Here is a 17,015-nt window from a genome sequence, read left to right as displayed (position 1 = left end):
TGCGTGTCGTAAGAGACGACTAAGAGGGTTGGCGTCAGGAAGGGCATCCGGCCATAAAAACATTGCCTCAAAAAGAGAACCATGACAATCACAAGTACATATGGGCAGGGTGCAGCCCGAAGTGGAGATCGGTTTCTGAGGTTTGGGACATGGAATGTGGGGACAATGACAGGGAGATCAGGAGAAGTGGTGCAAGTATTGGTCAGAAGAAGAGTGGACATATGTTGTGTGCAAGAGACGAGATGGAAGGGAAGTGGTGTGAGAATGGTGAAGGGTAGGCAGGGACAGAAATACAAGTTTGTGTGGCAAGGGTGCCCGGAGGGCGTGAATGGTGTTGGTGTCCTGTTTTCTGAGGAGTTTGTAGACAGTGTGGTGAGTGTGACTAGAGTGAGTGATAGGTTGATGATGGTGAAAATGATGATTGGAAAGCTCTTGGTGAACATCATCTCGGGATATGCTCCGCAGGTTGGTCGAAGCAATGAAGAGAAGGACAAGTTCTGGTGTGCGATAGAGAAGCTGATGGAAAACGTGAAAGATGAGGAAGTTGTTGTGGTGGGAGGAGACCTGAATGGACATGTGGGAAGGAGTATGGATGGTTTTGAGGGAGTTCATGGGGGTTACGGATATGGTGTGAGAAATGGAGAAGGTGAAAGGATTTTGGAGTTTGCTGATGGAGCTGATTTGTTGATTTGTAATACTCAGTTCCAGAAAGAGGACAATAAGCTTGTTACATACACGTCAGGTGGGTCGACGACAACCGTTGACTACCTGATGGTGCGTCGGCGAGATAGGGGGCACCTCCGGGACACAAAGGTGATCCCGGGGGAGGAGGCTGTTTCACAGCACCACTTGGTTGTCTGCGACATAAGGGTGAAAGGTGCGAGGAGAGCTCGGCGGGTGAAGTACCAACCGAGAATGAAGGTGTGGAGGTTGAAAGAGGTGACAGTAAGGGAGGCATTAAAAGAGAGGCTGAGTGGGGTAGTGGATGATGTGGTTGAGCTTGAAAGTGGTTGGATGTCAATGAAAGCTAGTCTGTTGGGAGCCGTTGGTGAGGTATGTGGATGGACAAAAGGACCACCGAGGCACTCGGAAACATGGTGGTGGGATGTTGAGGTTGGAAAGAGGTTTGACGAGAAGAGGAGGAAGTTCAAAGAGTGGCAGAAGGCGAAGGGTACGGGAGCAGAAAAAGCAGAGCATGAAAGTTATAAGGCAGCCAGGAAGGCTGCAAAGAAAGAGGTAGCAAAGGCGCAGGAGGCATGTAGGAAAATGTTCGGAGAACGCTTGGATTCGGAAGAGGGTCAGAAAGCAGTATTCAGGATTGCAAAGCACATAGCGAAAGAGAGGTGTGATGTGATGGGGGTGAGTTGCTTGAAGGATGAAGTGGGACAAATCGTTGTCGACCCAGATGGAATTAAAGGAAGATGGAAAAGATATATGGAAATGCTGATGAATACAGAGAATGAATGGGATGGCAACATAGAGAGTAACCCAGTTTTAGGACCGGCAGAGAAGATAACTGAGAAGGAAGTTGAGGAAGCGATAAAAGCAATGAAGAGTGGAAAAGTGGGAGGGCCGACGGGAGTTGTGGGAGATATGTTGAAGGCAGCAGGAAGTTGGGGTGTGAAGAGAATGACAGAGATCTGTAATCTGGTGGTGAAAGAAGGCCGCATTCCAGTGGATTGGGAACTGAGTACCCTCGTCCCTCTATACAAGGGGAAAGGTGACCCTCTGGAGTGTGGCTCGTACCAAGCGATAAAGTTATTGGAGCATGGAATGAAGGTATTGGAAAGGGTGTTGGAGAGGAGGATAAGGAAGAAAGTGAAGATCGACGAAATGCAGTTTGGATTTATGCCAGGAAGAGGAACGACAGATGCGCTTTTCATTGTGAGGCAGTTGCAGGAGAAGTACATGGATAAGAGGAAGAAGTTGTTTTTTGGGTTTGTTGATCTGGAGAAAGCATTCGATAGGGTTCCACGCAAAGTATTGACATGGGCATTGAGGAAGTTAGGAGTGGAGGAATGGTTGATCAGAGTAGTGATGGCAATGTACAAAAGAGCACGCACAGCTGTAAGGACGAAGGACGGGAACAGTGGTGAGTTTGAGGTGAAGGTGGGAGTGCATCAGGGGTCGGTACTAAGTCCACTACTATTTGTAGCTGTGATGGAGGTGCTGGCTCAGACCGTAAAGGAGGGTTTACCGTGGGAGTTGTTGTATGCAGATGATCTGGTGTTGATTGCGGAAAGTATGGATGGACTGAAGGAAAAGATGAACAAGTGGAAGGAATGTATGGAGACAAAAGGTCTGAAGGTGAATATCGGAAAGACAAAGGTGATGGCAAGTGGTAAAGCATGTGGTGAGGTGGAAAGAACTGGGAAGTGGCCGTGTGCTGTGTGCAGGAAGGGTGTCGGAGTGAACTCCATTCAATGTACAATGTGTGCTGAGTGGGTTCATCAAAAATGTAGTGGTCTGAGAGGGTCATTAACCAGTGTGGCAGCTACATTCAAATGTAAGGTGTGCACAGAGGGAGCTGCAGATGGAGGAAATGTTGAGTTGGATCTTGGAGATGGCGTGAAGCTGGAAGGTGTGAAAACATTTTGCTACCTCGGAGACATGCTGAATGGAGAAGGTGGATCAGACTCGGCAACGGTTGCTCGAGTGAGATGTGCATGGAAGAAGTTTCGGGAACTGAGTGGCGTGCTGATGAGGAGGAGTGTCGCTGAAGCTGAAGGGAAAGGTGTATGCTGCATGTGTGAGAAGTGTTATGATTTATGGGAGCGAGACATGGGTAATGAATGTAGAGCAGCAACGAAGGCTGGAAAGGGTGGAAATGCGAATGGTTCGATGGATGTGCGGAGTATTGTTGAGAGAGAGGCAGACAAATGATGAATTGCGAAAGATGATGGGAATATTGCCTGTGATTGATGCTGTGAAGAGGAACAGGTTGAGATGGTTTGGTCATGTATTGAGGAAGGATGAAAGTGACTGGTTGAGAAGAGTGATGGAAGTTAATGTAGAAGGAAGTAGAGGACGGGGAAGACCGAGAAAGTCTTGGCTAAAGATGGTTGAAGAAGAAATGCGGGCAAGGGGGTTAACAAGCAGAGATGCAGAAAATAGGGCAAAATGGAGAAGATTGTCATGGGGACCGCAAGGCTAACCCCCGCTCTAGCAGGGAACATGGCCTTAAAATGCATGTTGTTGTTGTTGTTGTTGTTGTTGTATCTCAGAGGTGGTTGGTACTTTTGGAATGAAATTTTGCATCAATAATGTGAATAGAAAGTATGTGGGTTGAACTTTTTAAAATGACCTTGACCTAATTTTAAGGTCATGACCTAATTATAAGTATTTTTCACCATAACGCGACTATAGTTTTTTTTTTTTTTTTTTTTTTTTTTGTATACAAGATCGAGGCTCGTGAAAGAGCGAACATTAATCACACAGAAAGATAAACAGACACATAAAACAAATAACATCGGGAGCGGTAGACAAGATGGGGAGAGAGGGGGAAGGACACAAACACAACATTTGAGAGCAGGGACCGAGAGACATGGAGACATCGAGAGATCTGTGGGAGGGAGAGGGCTTTGGGGGGGAGGCATGTGAAGGGGGGGGGGGGGTGGGAGAGGTATAAACATATGGACACTGCCAGGACTTCCAGGAAAGCAGTTGGAATTTCAAACAAGGTGGATCTGGGGTGAATTAGTGGGGGTAGAAAAGATCAAGGTTTTGGATGGGGGAAGATAAGAGATGGTGGTGAACAGCTGTTTTAAAGACCTGGAGGGAGGAGTGGGATTGAAGGGAGTGTGGGAGTTTGTTCCAGAGGCGGGAGAAAAGAGGAATGAAAGAGTGAAGGTGAGCAGAAAGCCGAGATTTCGGCAGTTTAACCATCCGAGGGTTGCTGGCAGATCTTGTGCGACCTGTAGGAATATTTGGGGGACAGAGCACAGAGAGAGCTGGGGGAGCAAGGCCGGAGAGGAGTCGGTAGAAGACAGAAAGACCACCTACCTGCCTGCGGTGAGTGAGTGAAAGGCCCTCAGAGGTAGCTTCATCGCAGGAGATTCCAATGATTTTGAAAGCTTTGGATTCAACAGCGTGAAGCCAGGCCAGGTGTGAGGCAGGAGCACCAGCCCATAGGGGAGAACAGTATTCCATTGAGCTGCGGATGAAAGCCTTGTATGTGGTGAGGAGCTCAGGTGTGCCGAGGAAGGACTTCGCACGACGGAGGATGCCCAGTCGGCGACTGGCTTTGGAGGCCAGCTTGGAAATGTGGTTTTCCGAAGAAAGATCATGGCAGATAGTGAGACCCAAAAGCTTGAGCGACAGAACTTCTTGGAGAGGATTGTTGAGAAAGTAGATGGGAGGGTTGTCCAGTCGATCTTTTCGGAGAGACATAGTAAGAGAGTGAGATTTGTCAGGATTGAAAGACATGTTCCACTTGTTTGACCAGTCTGTAATTTTGTCCAGGTCTTCAGAGAGTGAGGAGGCTGCAGACTGCCGATCTGAGGGAAGAGGAATGGAGCGGCAGAGAGTGGAGTCATCAGCAAAGAGATAGAGAGGATTTTCCAGAGAGTCGGAGAGATCATTGATAAAGACCAGAAAAAGCACAGGGCCCAGCACACTGCCTTGGGGAACTCTAGCCTGAACAGGAAGGGGAGATGAGAGAAATCCATTCAGGGCCACACGTTGACTACGACCAGAGAGGAAGTCCGCAAGCCATGCATGGAGATTTCCATGGATACCATAGGAGGAGAGTTTGGTGAGCCAAGCTGGGTGCCAGACCGTATCAAAGGCACGTGATATGTCAAGGGAGACAGCTCTGATTTCCTGTTTGGCATTGAGGACCTCCATCCATTGTTGAGACAGCAGAAGCAGCATGTCCAGAGTAGAGTGACCTGGTCTGAAACCAAATTGATGATCAGAGATCAAGCCATTGGAGAAGAGGAAAGATTTCATATCCGAAGCAATGATGGATTCCATGACTTTGCTGATAATTGGGAGCAGGCTGATTGGTCTGTAGTTGCAAGGATCTGTTTTTGCACCTTTTTTGTGTAAAGCGGTAATGTTAGCTGATTTCCAGGATGCTGGCAGATGACCTTGAGCAAAAGATAGGGTGAAAAGAACAGAGAGAGGGTGAGATAGAGCGGCAGCGCAGGATTTTAGGACCAGTGGGCTGATGCCATCTGGTCCAGTTGCAGAATCAGAGTCGAGGTTTGACAAAAACTCCTCCACCTTGTCAGGAGAGAAGGACACAGAGTTCAGGAGCAGTTGGGTTCGACTGGGAAAGGTGGGAACAGAGAGAGATGGGTTTGGGACTAAGGATTTTGAGGCAAACACAGAGTTGAGGCATTCGGCTTTGTCACGTGCGATGTCAACTGTGTGGCCATTTGAGGTAAGGGAGGGGATGGAGGGGGAACAAACACCAGAAACGGATTTGACCCGACGCCACCAGGATTTGGAGGAAGGAGACAGTTTGTCCGATTGGAAGAAAATTGGCCTCATTAGATAGCCTAGAACAATGTGCATTTAGTAATTTGCATCATACTCCTCTGCATTAAAGGTCAAGCAAGGTCTTACACCCCCAATAGTATTAAACCACCATTGAGGTTTTTCTCCCTTTTTTCTGCCAATGTCTGAGGACTTTCAAAATTAAATTTTGCCTTCATCTATCTATAATTCCAGTAATCTCTGTGTGTATGTTTGTATGTTTGTCTGTGACCGCTGTTTCTCGACAACCACGGGTCCGATATACTTTAAACTTGCCAGGTATATTGCTGGGGACCCGAGGATGTGCCTTTTCAAGGTTTCATATTAATCGGACAAGTAGTTACCGAGCTATGTCCAAAAAACGATTTAACCAAACAGAGAGCAGCGAGCTATCACGTGTGCCGAACGTGGCGAACAGACTCTGCCTCGGACGGCACATTTGAGAGCGTATTCATTTATTTCACGTTGGCAAACTATGTTGCCGCTATGTTGGCGTTAAACGATGTTTTAAAACTAATTAAAACTAATTTGCGATTCTTTCGCTTTCCTGCGCGTTTGTGCATGCTATGGCGATTTCTTTACCAAACTCCGCAAGCCGTTCGCTTTGGACCAAACCATTTCATGTAAATAGAGGGGGGGGATTGTCACCGTACTCGCAAGCCGTTCGCTTTGGACCAAACCATTTCATGTAAATAGAGGGGGGGGATATAATTTTAGATATAGATATAGTACGGGCATGCCCTAGTCTATCTATAATTCCAGTAATCTCTGTGTGTATGTATGTATGTATGTATGTATGTATGTATGTATGTCTGTGACCGCTGTTTCTCGACAACCACGGGTCCGATATACTTTAAACTTGCCAGGTATATTGCTGGGGACCCGAGGATGTGCCTTTTCAAGGTTTCATATTAATCGGACAAGTAGTTACCGAGCTATGTCCAAAAAACGATTCAACCAATCAGAGAGCAGCGAGCTATCACGTGTGCCGAACGTGGCGAACAGACTCTGCCTCGGACGGCACATTTGAGAGCGTATTCATTTATTTCACGTTGGCAAACTATGTTGCCGCTATGTTGGCGTTAAACGATGTTTTAAAACTAATTAAAACTAATTTGCGATTCTTTCGCTTTCCTGCGCGTTTGTGCATGCTATGGCGATTTCTTTACCAAACTCCGCAAGCCGTTCGCTTTGGACCAAACCATTTCATGTAAATAGAGGGGGGGGGGATTGTCACCGTACTCGCAAGCCGTTCGCTTTGGACCAAACCATTTCATGTAAATAGAGGGGGGGGGATATAATTTTAGATATAGATATAGTACGGGCATGCCCTAGTAATGATAATACAAAGTATGCAGAGTTGACTTAATTTTTTAACCTTGACATAATTTTAATGTCATGCCCTAATTATTGGCATTTTAACATTTTCACCAAAACTCCACTAAGGTGTGTCTGATCAGAACACAATTGCCCTTTATAGCTAGCCAAAGGGAACATGCATTTATGCTTAATTTACATCATATCCCTCCAGGTTAAAGGTCAAGCAAGGTCAAATGGCGGTCTGAAAAAAAAAAGTTTTTTGTCATCGCTCAATTTTGCCAAAGCCAAATCTCAAAGACCGCTTGCCCTTGCAAAATGTTATAGCATCATAATAGTGGACCTGGACAGAAGTTGTGCATCTGATATTTGTTTCATGTCTTGTTTTCCTCTTTTGTTGTTTAACATTTTCATTATGTTGTTTAATTTCTTATGCATCTTCCTTTTTTCAGATTGTGACCTAATTAACAAAAAACACCTTTTTGATCATAACTTGAATAATTTTCATCTGATTTTCATGATGTTGAGTTTTATGGATAGAATGTAAATTGGGACACATTTTCTCATTTTGAACTGTCCCTAAATGTTTCAATTCAAGGTCATATGGTGGTCCGAAAAGAATATGGCCATCATTGGATCCCACACCAAGAGTAAGTCATGCACGATTGCCAAGGCTAAGCCTCTCACAGCAGGGGCAGGCTTACCATTGGTGATCGCTTTGTGATTGCAGATATCTTGTTTCTATTCCCTTTGTATATAAGATCGTGCTTCTTTTCCTCATCCATATTTTTGTCTGTCGACTGCTTGGATCGTTCTGTTTATTTATTCATCGTCCTGTCCTTCCGTTTTTTAAATCTTTTAATTTTTTTTATGTGATATTGCTAGCCACAAAGCCAGAAGGCCACTCGAGGTGGGGGCTACACAAAAAAAACAAAAGCAGAACCAGCCCCTTGGTTTGAAACAACACAAATGTAAAAAGTTGTCTCTTCACAGAACAAAAAGGGCTGGAAGGGGTTAACTAGTCTGCTTCGAGACAACAGTGCTTTTACCCCCATATCCTTATCCCTCATATTTCATTTTAAGTAAACCCCTTTTAATGATAAGAAACATCTTCCTACTTTTTGCCTTTACACATGAACACTGTCAGTTTTGATTATTATCAGGCAATAGTTGGGGAACTTAAATGGTAAATAATGCAGTGTAATTAATTGAACACAGTAACTCTAACATCATTTTGAGCGCTCACAGAGGTCTTAGGCAGGGTTGCATAAAATTCCCTTATCCTTAAGGAAAGATTCCCTTTAAGGTACACTGTGATTCCTTAGGGAAGAATTTCCTTGAGGGCTTTTGCATAAACAACTCTTAGGAAATCCTCAAGTAGGGATTCCCTTAAGGTTGAGGAAATATTTAGGAACTGTTGCTCTACCAGGCAACCAATCAGATTGGTGATAGGAAGAGGTGTCCGAAAGCAAGATGGTGGCAAAGTGACACTTGTGGCGATTTTAAATGATGCTTGTTATATAATATTACTACATACATGCTTATTATATGTTGCATGGGGAACACGTGCTTCTGGATGAAGGAGGAATAAAAATGATTCTTCTATAAAATTCATTTGATTCAGTTCTCATTGAGCATTTCATTATAAATGCGTTAATGTGTGCAGTAAATGTTTGAAAACTTTCCAAGAATAGTGACAGTGTGAAATTATGAAAGTGAAATATGGGTGTGAAACAAGTAAAAAAAATTCTGGATGTCATCAAAGAGTGAAAATGTTAAGCAAGTCACTGTGCCGCCGCTCAGAGCGTATTTCACAAAGTACAATCATTTTTCAATTGTGGAAGGGAAGTATTGTTCTATCAGCCTCTAGTGTTTGCGGAATCTTGCTTGGTGATTAATCGGCCTCTTCGTGATCAATTACCATGTACAGCATCATTTGGAAAATTGGAAAGTTGGTGTGTAAGGGATGGGGGTGGTGGAAGGGATACTTAAGTAAATCCTCAAATTTTGACTTAAGGATGCTTAATGCGACCGGACCTTAGACCTCCGGCTCAGGGTGTCTGTGTTCACAGACCCTCTGGATAGGACAATATAAGGAAGTTGATGTAGCAGTAATACCTCAGAGGGCTAGAATGCATAGAAGTCCCTTGATAAGATGACAGATGCTTAAGAATAAAACTACAAAAAGGTTACAGACATTTCATAGGAGCTGAGAAAAGTGACAAATGAACAGGCCTACAATGAAACAGGCCAAACAAGAAAAGGCTAACAACATCACTCAAAAATAGTTTGTGCCGAGATAAATCAACAGCACCAAGAGAGCAACTGTTATGGGTGTACGATATTACCGAGTATACTGGTTCACTGTGATTTGCATTTTTAACAATACATATTCCAATACTTTTTGTTAAACGTAATGGTATATTGCAATTTTAAATTTATGAATGCTTTTGTCACAAAATGGCACATGAAAACTACGGATGATAAAAAAAATAACATGCTTGAAACTACCCCAGCCATGCTTGAAGGTTTTTCTGGACTAGGAATCACCATCAGTGGCCACAAGGAAGTAGTGCAATGCTAGGCAGGAAAGAGTAATGCGCGGAAGGAAGTAGTCCGCTCTGATCGACGATGTAATACTGTAATAGTGATATATGGGTAAATAATCATGACGTTCTTTGAAGCCTTGGTATCTAATTATTATTGACGTTATAATGAAACGACATTAATCAAGAAGACGTTAAACAAGGCCACTCTGTACGTATCACAGGACAGGCTTCTGTATCTCAGTATACTGTAATACAAAAAAAATGGTAATACCCATCTCAAGAAACTGGAACCCAGAAAGATTGTCTATCCTGGGCCATTGATAATGATATAATGGGCAGAAATAATCCATCATCCATTCTATAGCATCATGTAAGAAAACACTTCCAGTGGTTTTATCACCAAATTGAGACAAAGATTCTTTAGACAGAGTTCTACTAGTATCTTTCCCATGTCTGTTCTTTCTAGTGCGTTTCTAGTTTTACTATTAGTGTCTTTATTGGGGTCTACCGTCCACTCTGAACCCCCAGGACTATTAATTTTATTTACTGCATAAAACCTTCCAGTGTCTGTCTTTGGTACAAAAATTGTTTTTTTTCCATCCAGTGTTTCAGGGGTGCATAGAATGTTTTCACCCCTGTCTGTCAGTCTGTCTGTCGGTCATTTTGCCTGTCTGTGAGCAGAAAATCTCAAAAAGTGATGGACGTATTCAGCCGAAATTCGGTGGACAGGTTGGGTGTGTGACAAGGATGGACTTATTCGGTTTTGGTGAAGATCTGGATCCGGATACGAGAATTATTTAATTTCGTAAGTGATTCTTCACATTTTAGAGATAGTGCCAAAAATGGTGTAGCATGCTATTTCCAAACGTTGTGGATGGATTACGACAAAACATGGTGGATGAGTGTGTAGGTGACAAGAACACGCTGATTAAATGTTGGTTAAGGTGCAGATGCAGATCTGACCTATCAGTAGGCTATAACATGTAAACTGTTCAGCTTGGTGGAGGTATGTACTCTACTGAGTGTCATTCTAGTTTACCCATCCCCTGCGCAACGGGAGATGGGGTTTTGCAATCACTTCTGTGTGTGTGTGTGTCTGTCCGGACCATAACGTTTTTACAATTTGAGTTTTGTCATCAAATTTTCAGCAAAGTGTTATTATGAGAATATGGAGAAAACAAATGAATAATTTTGTCAAAAGGTCAAATGCCAACATCATCTAAAATCATCAATTTTCATTCAATTGACCTGAAATTTCAATTTACAATTTAAGCTTTTTCATCCAATTTTCAACAAAACTTTGTTATGAGAATATGAAGACAAATTAATAATTTGGTCAAAAGGTCAAAGTTCAGCTTTTCATAAAATCGTCAATTTTCATCTGATTGACCTGCAATTTTAGACACTTGTATACTGGGTCACTGAATTGGATCACCCACCAAAAGCGAGAAGCCGATTGCTTTTTAGATCAAAAGGTCAAAGGTCAAGATTGCATAAAATTGTCAATTTTCATCCGATTTACAATTTAGGCTTTTTCATCCAATTTTCAACCAAACTTTGTTATGAGAATATAAAACCACCTTTAGAGGCCATTTTTCCCCGCAAAGCGGGGGTTGGCCTTTTTCGGGAACCATGGTTGTTGTTGTTTTTTTGGTCCCCTTTTTGAAGCAATGTTTTACGGCCGGATGCCCTTCCTGACGCCAACCCTTTTTGCCGCCTTTAACGACAAACAGGGAATTACCAGTGAACTGGTACTCAATTAGCCGACCTCGGAAAGATGACAGGCTGAGTCAACCCCCTTGGCGTTAATTCAGTGATCGACCGGGATTCGAACCCAGGATCCTAGGATCCTAAGCCGACACCCTAGCCGCTAGTGTATGCTGATAGAAGCCGATATGAGAATATGAAGACAAATTAATAATTTGGTCAAAAGGTCAAAGTTGCATAAAATCGTCAATTTTCATCCGATTGACCTGCAATTTTAGAAACTTGTATACTGGGTCACTGAATTGGATCACCCACCAAAAGCTAGAAGCCGATTGCTTTTTAGATCAAAAGGTCTTTGCATAAAAAGATTGCATAAAATTGCCAATTTTCATCCGATTGACTTGAAATTTGTGCCGGGTTTGCTTATCGGGTCACTGAAGCCGATTGCTTTTGAGTTCATAAGATCAAAGTCGCCTAACATCCTCATTTTATTGTATTTCTTTTTGCTATTTTTGTTATGTTTAGCATACAGAGGAAGAAGAAAAGTTTGAATACAAAGTGAACACAGACGGCCTTTGCATTTTGAGATGCTTTCTAGTTCCTCTTTTATTCCGTTTGCCGAAATGCATTCCCTAGGTGGTGCAATCCCACTCTTCCCTCCATGGCTTTAAGGTGCCTGTGCACCAACAACTCATGCCCTCCTCCATCTCTACCTGTGATATTTTCTACTCCCATTAACCATCTCCTTTGTAAGCTCTCATATTCACAGGTTGCTACAAATCTTACTCAAAATCACATGTTCGTCCCCTCTCCTCTTTTCTTTCATCATTCACTCCTTTGCTTGTTACATCCACCTGTCATTCCACTTTATATGTGTAATTTTCATTGCTTTAGTCACATTACCTTAATCGTCAATGAGCCGACACAACGTATACAAAAAATACTCCAAATAATTTTGGGAGGAGAAAGGCGAAAGAATGAATGGCCTAAAATTAAAATAAAACATTTCTTCATGAAAACAGAGGAAAGCATTACACTGTGTTGTGCCAAAAGTTCATGCAAAAGCTAGAACAATGACTGGATATATACTATGCCAATAGACTCTCATTTACACGAAACATAAGCTGAAGGGATCATTGTTGTAACAGCCAATTATATGGAGATGTGTTTGAAGACTTAGTTTACCCTTTGTTTATAAAATGTAATATTTTTGAAGACGTTTAATTAACCGACACGTCAAGCATGGTTTGTTCAATTTTTAAGCAAGGTTTTATTTTAGACATCCCTTCAACCAAAAGACCTATTCTTGCAGCATATTCCATCACTTAATTATTCCTCTATAATTATAGATAGGATTCTGCTGCTCTCATCCCTTCAGGAATTAAGGGAATAAATAAATGAATCGTAAGAAAATAAATAAATATCTTAATAAACAAAGAATATAAAACCCAAAAAGATAGCACCCCCTGCTGCCATCACACCTTCATTTGGGATCACATCCAGAATCAGACAACTCAGAAGTGACCATGTTATCCTTGAGTATATTGGCATGACATTCATGCCAAATTGATAGGAGAGCTCATTTTAAAGATCTCTGTCCCACCTTCACATTGCGTAAGGAAGAGCAGGCTTTCTTCAACAAGATCGTCCTTGAGAGCAATGATCTGGCGGGCAGCATTAGCCAGAAGAGAAAGGAAACAACGTTTCACATAGAACCATGTGTCAGCACTGAGCTGTGGGAAGGGTGAAAGAGTAAAACAGAAAAGTGTATGGGGTTAGGAGGGAGGGTGAGAAGAGTATAAATGATATTAAATAGAGAAAAGAAAAGTGCACAAGAAAGGAAGATTAAGTTTGAAAAGGAGGCAGGGGGCGACTGAGAATGAAGCAAAGAAAGCAAAAATGAAAAAATTAAATAGGATTGAAATAATCTTAATCAAATAGTTACACTGAAAATCACACAGCTTGTATTCCTTCATCTCTGCCCCTCTGTCAACCCACACAACCATTGCTTCTCAACCTTCCCCTTAACTGCCTTCATTTTTGTTTCATCCCTAATTATAAGCGACCATTTTTTTCTCTCATCACTCTGACAAATTTGGGGCAGAGTTACATGTTTGATATCTACAGCAGCATGCCTCTGGGGAACCGGCAGCTAATCAACTGCATCTCAAAATCATTTTGAATGGTGTTTCAAACTTTGTTGTTGTCAGTTTAAAGCCAACCAACCCTGAAAGGATGACCTTTCCTTCCAGAATTGTCACTCAAAATTGTGATGGGGTATTTGTGTAGACCAGTGTAGACCAGTAGAGTTTTGGACCAGTGGGAAATCGTCCATTTTGGGCATTGCACAAAATGAGATCCCATTAGTGGTGGGGACAGGACAGACTCTAAGCCCACTGGGGCTCCATTCAGGACAATGAAATAACCTACATTCATGTGAGGTGTGTTCCTTATTTGGTGGTCATAAGACAAATCCTACTAAAAGAATGTATGTTGGTCAGGTGTCTAAGATGAGGTTTTGGTGGACCCGAGAGTCGACCCCACGCCTAATGGAATATAATTTTGTACAATTTCATGAGCCAAAATTCCACTTCATCTTTACAGGAATTTTATAGGACATTTTCACAAGGGTTTTGGATTACAAGAATACTAACAAATAAGGTTAAAATTGATCAATTCAAATCAAAATGTATTGTCTTTGTCGACTTAATGTTTTGGTTGGCTCGTGTATTTTAACTCAGGACTGGCTTGAACCTTTCTTTGCCCAGATGCAACAATAATAATCATGATAATAACTTTTATCCGATAAAGCGTGTAAAATGTTTGATAAAACATCTCCATGTGCTTTGCATAAAAGCAAATATAAAAAGAAATACAGTTTACAGAAATACAAAACTCAAATACATAATCTACATCGTGTAAACAATCTTTAAAATAACTTTTCAATCTGACCAGTGATGAAATTACTAATTATCTCCAGGAGTGAGTTCCACAATCTGGGTGCAATACGTGAAAATGATCGTTCAACATATGATTTTGCTCCGGAGAAGAAGTCTGAAAAAGCCTTAGGGATGAGGATCGAAGAGCTCTTGCTGGATTGTGTAAATTAATTAATTAGATCAGTTAGGTAGGAAGGTTCCATTTAGTTGTGGGATTTGATTGCGAGGTGGAGAATTTTAAAATCAATGCGCTCTCATATTGGAAGCCAATAGATAGATTTTAACACGGGAGTAATATGGATATGCTTTTTAGTTAGATAAACAAGACCAGCTGCAGCATTCTGAATTATTTTTAAATTTCCTTTTATCTTTATCTGGGAGTCCCTGGTGTTGGGCTAGCGGCTAGGGTGCCGGCTTAGGATCCTAGGATACCTAGGATACCTGGGATCCTGGGTTCGAATCCCGGTTAATCGCTGAATTAACGCCAGGGGGGTTGACTCAGCCTGTTCATCCTTCCGAGGTCGGCTAATTGAGTACCAGTTCACTGGTAATTCCCTGCTTGTCGTTAAAGGCGGCAAAAAGGGTTGGCGTCAGGAAGGGCATCCGGCCGTAAAACATTGCTTCAAAAAGGGGACCGAAAAACAACAACAACCACAGTTCCCGAAAAAGGCCAACCCCCGCTTGCGGGGAAAAATGGCCTCTAAAGGTGGTTTTTTTATCTGGGAGTCCTGAGCACTGACAGGATCGTCAAGAGGTATGTACACTCGCCTCTAAGCTGTCTCACCTGGGTTTGAATATCGGCCCAACTATAAACTGCCATCCTGGTATTTCACAGGCAGGGTGAATCATCAACGTGTGTGTCGTCCCTCAGATGGACGTTGAACAGGTTGTCCCATCTGCCAGGATTAGTTGATGGACATTAAAGATCCCAAGGTGTCGTTCATGAAGAATAGGCGAGCTATCGCCGGAACCCTGGCCAAATTCATAATTCCTGCCCGACCCTACAAAGGGCATTGCATCAGCGGCGCAGCTGTGCCTTCGGCCAATGATGCTACCCTGCAGCCTTGTGCTGTATACGGAAGAAGAAGATGGCAGTCCAGAAAGGATAATTTTACAAGTACCAAGAAGTGAAGACACAAAAGCGTGGACAAGTGTTTCTGTTGTGTGCTTATCGAGATATTTACGTATCCGTACAATTCTGTGCAGTGCAAATGAAGCATTCCTGCAGATGTATCATCACTTTCAAGGCAGGATTATTTCCACACTTTACCCTTTTAAGGACCAGTTGGCCAGTTATTTTTTTATTGTTGTCATGTTTTGGATAAGGTGGAATTTCTGGAGCTTTTAGGTATGATGCTCAGCTATAACAAGTCTTTGAGCAGATCATAATTGAAAGATGGCCTAAAAAACCAGCCACCACCTTGAAATAAATTATCCTCAGGGCCAAGCTGTTTTTCAGCCACCTTGATCTCACAATGGTGTTTAAGACCTTCATATACCGTGGCACAGACTGCAGGGTCAGGCATTTTTTGTGCCTGTAGATTAATTCCTTTCCCCAAGGGATGGACCTGGCAATTTGCTAATAAAAGGCTAAAAAGCCTATGTAGGCTGACTTATTCTACAGTTAACATTGGAGCAGCTGACACTACCTTTGCAGCAATGGCTTGTTCTGTGTTCTTCACAGATAAAAACTAAGTATTATTTATTTTATTTGGATACACAGTCAAGACTCGTGGAAGAGCTAGTATGAGTACACTGAACAGATCAGGACACAATAGGACAAAAGTTGTTGTGAGATGGGGGAAAACACCAACAGCAGAGTTGAAGGCCAAGATAGATGCAGATTTGGACAAACAATGGGTGTGGGGAAGGAATGATGGGCAGGAGAGGATGCACGAGGTGGATAAAATGGATAGAGAAGGAAACTCTCAGGAGGGAAAGCTGGAAATATGGAATGAGGAGGAATTGGGTGAAGTTGAGGGGTGAAGGTGGGTGGAGTTAAGTTGAACCCGGTTACAATTGCAAAACATTGATAACTGTTTAATGGACGCCTAAGCACGGTGGAGTCAGTTATGAAGTATGCTTCTCTCTTTTGAGCAGGGGGCAGGGTCACCCTCCTCTCACCTATCTGCTCAGCACTTGCAAAGGACTATAAAAGGAAAGCTTTTCACATTATTACCATTCTCTGCAATGCCTACTGGCCTCACCTCTCACTGGCAAAAGATAGCAGGTCTCTCAGATTTTTTTTAAAACACCTTTGCTTTTAACTTTTTTCCTCAGTCCTGATTCATAATTTATCTCTCCCCGATGTAAAATCTCTCTCCCCTATCCTGTTGCTTCCCTTGGACACATTTTCACACATTATTGTACACCGCACCTTTCCTATGCCGTCTCCAGGCATTGCAAATCGTCATTGCCGGGCACCGAAGGGGGCTCGGCAGTGACGCACGCTGAAAGAGAGTACTCAGTTTTCACTCTCGTTGTTTCTTTTCTTGCTTTCTTGTTTGTTTGTTTGTTTGTCCGGACGATATCTCAGCCATCCTTTGAGCTAGGAAGCTGAAATTTCGGCACAATAGTGAGCAGGTCTATTGTGGATTTTGGATTTGGTTATGACAAACTTCCCTGAAAATGTCTGCTGCTCTTCTTCTGCTCCAATCGGCTCATCTGATCATGTGCTTGTCAAAGTGGACATCTCTCTGACCATTCTCAGAGAGCCTCCTCAGCGTCGACGAGTCTGGCATTTCACTCAGGCCAACTGGCACGGTCTTCAAGCAGCCATCAATCATCTGGACTGTTCTCCCATCTCTACCACCTCTGACATCAACTCATCCTGGGAATTCTTTCAAAGTAAATTGCTCTCTCTCATGCACAGATTTATCCCATCTCGTCTTCAGTTGTCATACCCTTCCTCCCGTCAATGGTACACGGAATCTTGTGGTGAGGCTGTTGCCCTGAAACAACTTGCTTTCGTCTCCTGGAAAGCAAATCCAACGGAAGGAAATCTCATTTCCTTTCACAAAGC

The 17,015-nt window shown here is 42.8% G+C and overlaps 1 protein-coding gene across 2 annotated transcripts in view; it reads right to left on the bottom strand.

Annotated features, from left to right (window-relative positions):
• Positions 1-17,015, bottom strand: part of LOC137431328 (intraflagellar transport protein 70A) — a 199,593-nt gene that overhangs the window by 34,840 nt on the left and 147,738 nt on the right. For both annotated transcript variants that reach the window (XM_068122551.2, XM_068122559.2), the window contains exon 18: positions 12,658-12,787. In XM_068122551.2, coding sequence (XP_067978652.2) covers positions 12,658-12,787 — 130 coding nt within the window. The remainder of the gene's footprint in view (positions 1-12,657; positions 12,788-17,015) is intronic.

The sequence above is a fragment of the Myxine glutinosa genome, chromosome 1 (genome assembly GCF_964187855.1).
Source record: "Myxine glutinosa chromosome 1, kmMyxGlut1.1, whole genome shotgun sequence".
NCBI lineage: Eukaryota > Metazoa > Chordata > Myxini > Myxiniformes > Myxinidae > Myxine > Myxine glutinosa.
Note: the sequence above shows the minus strand (reverse complement) of the source record. Positions and strands in the feature narration are given on the sequence as shown.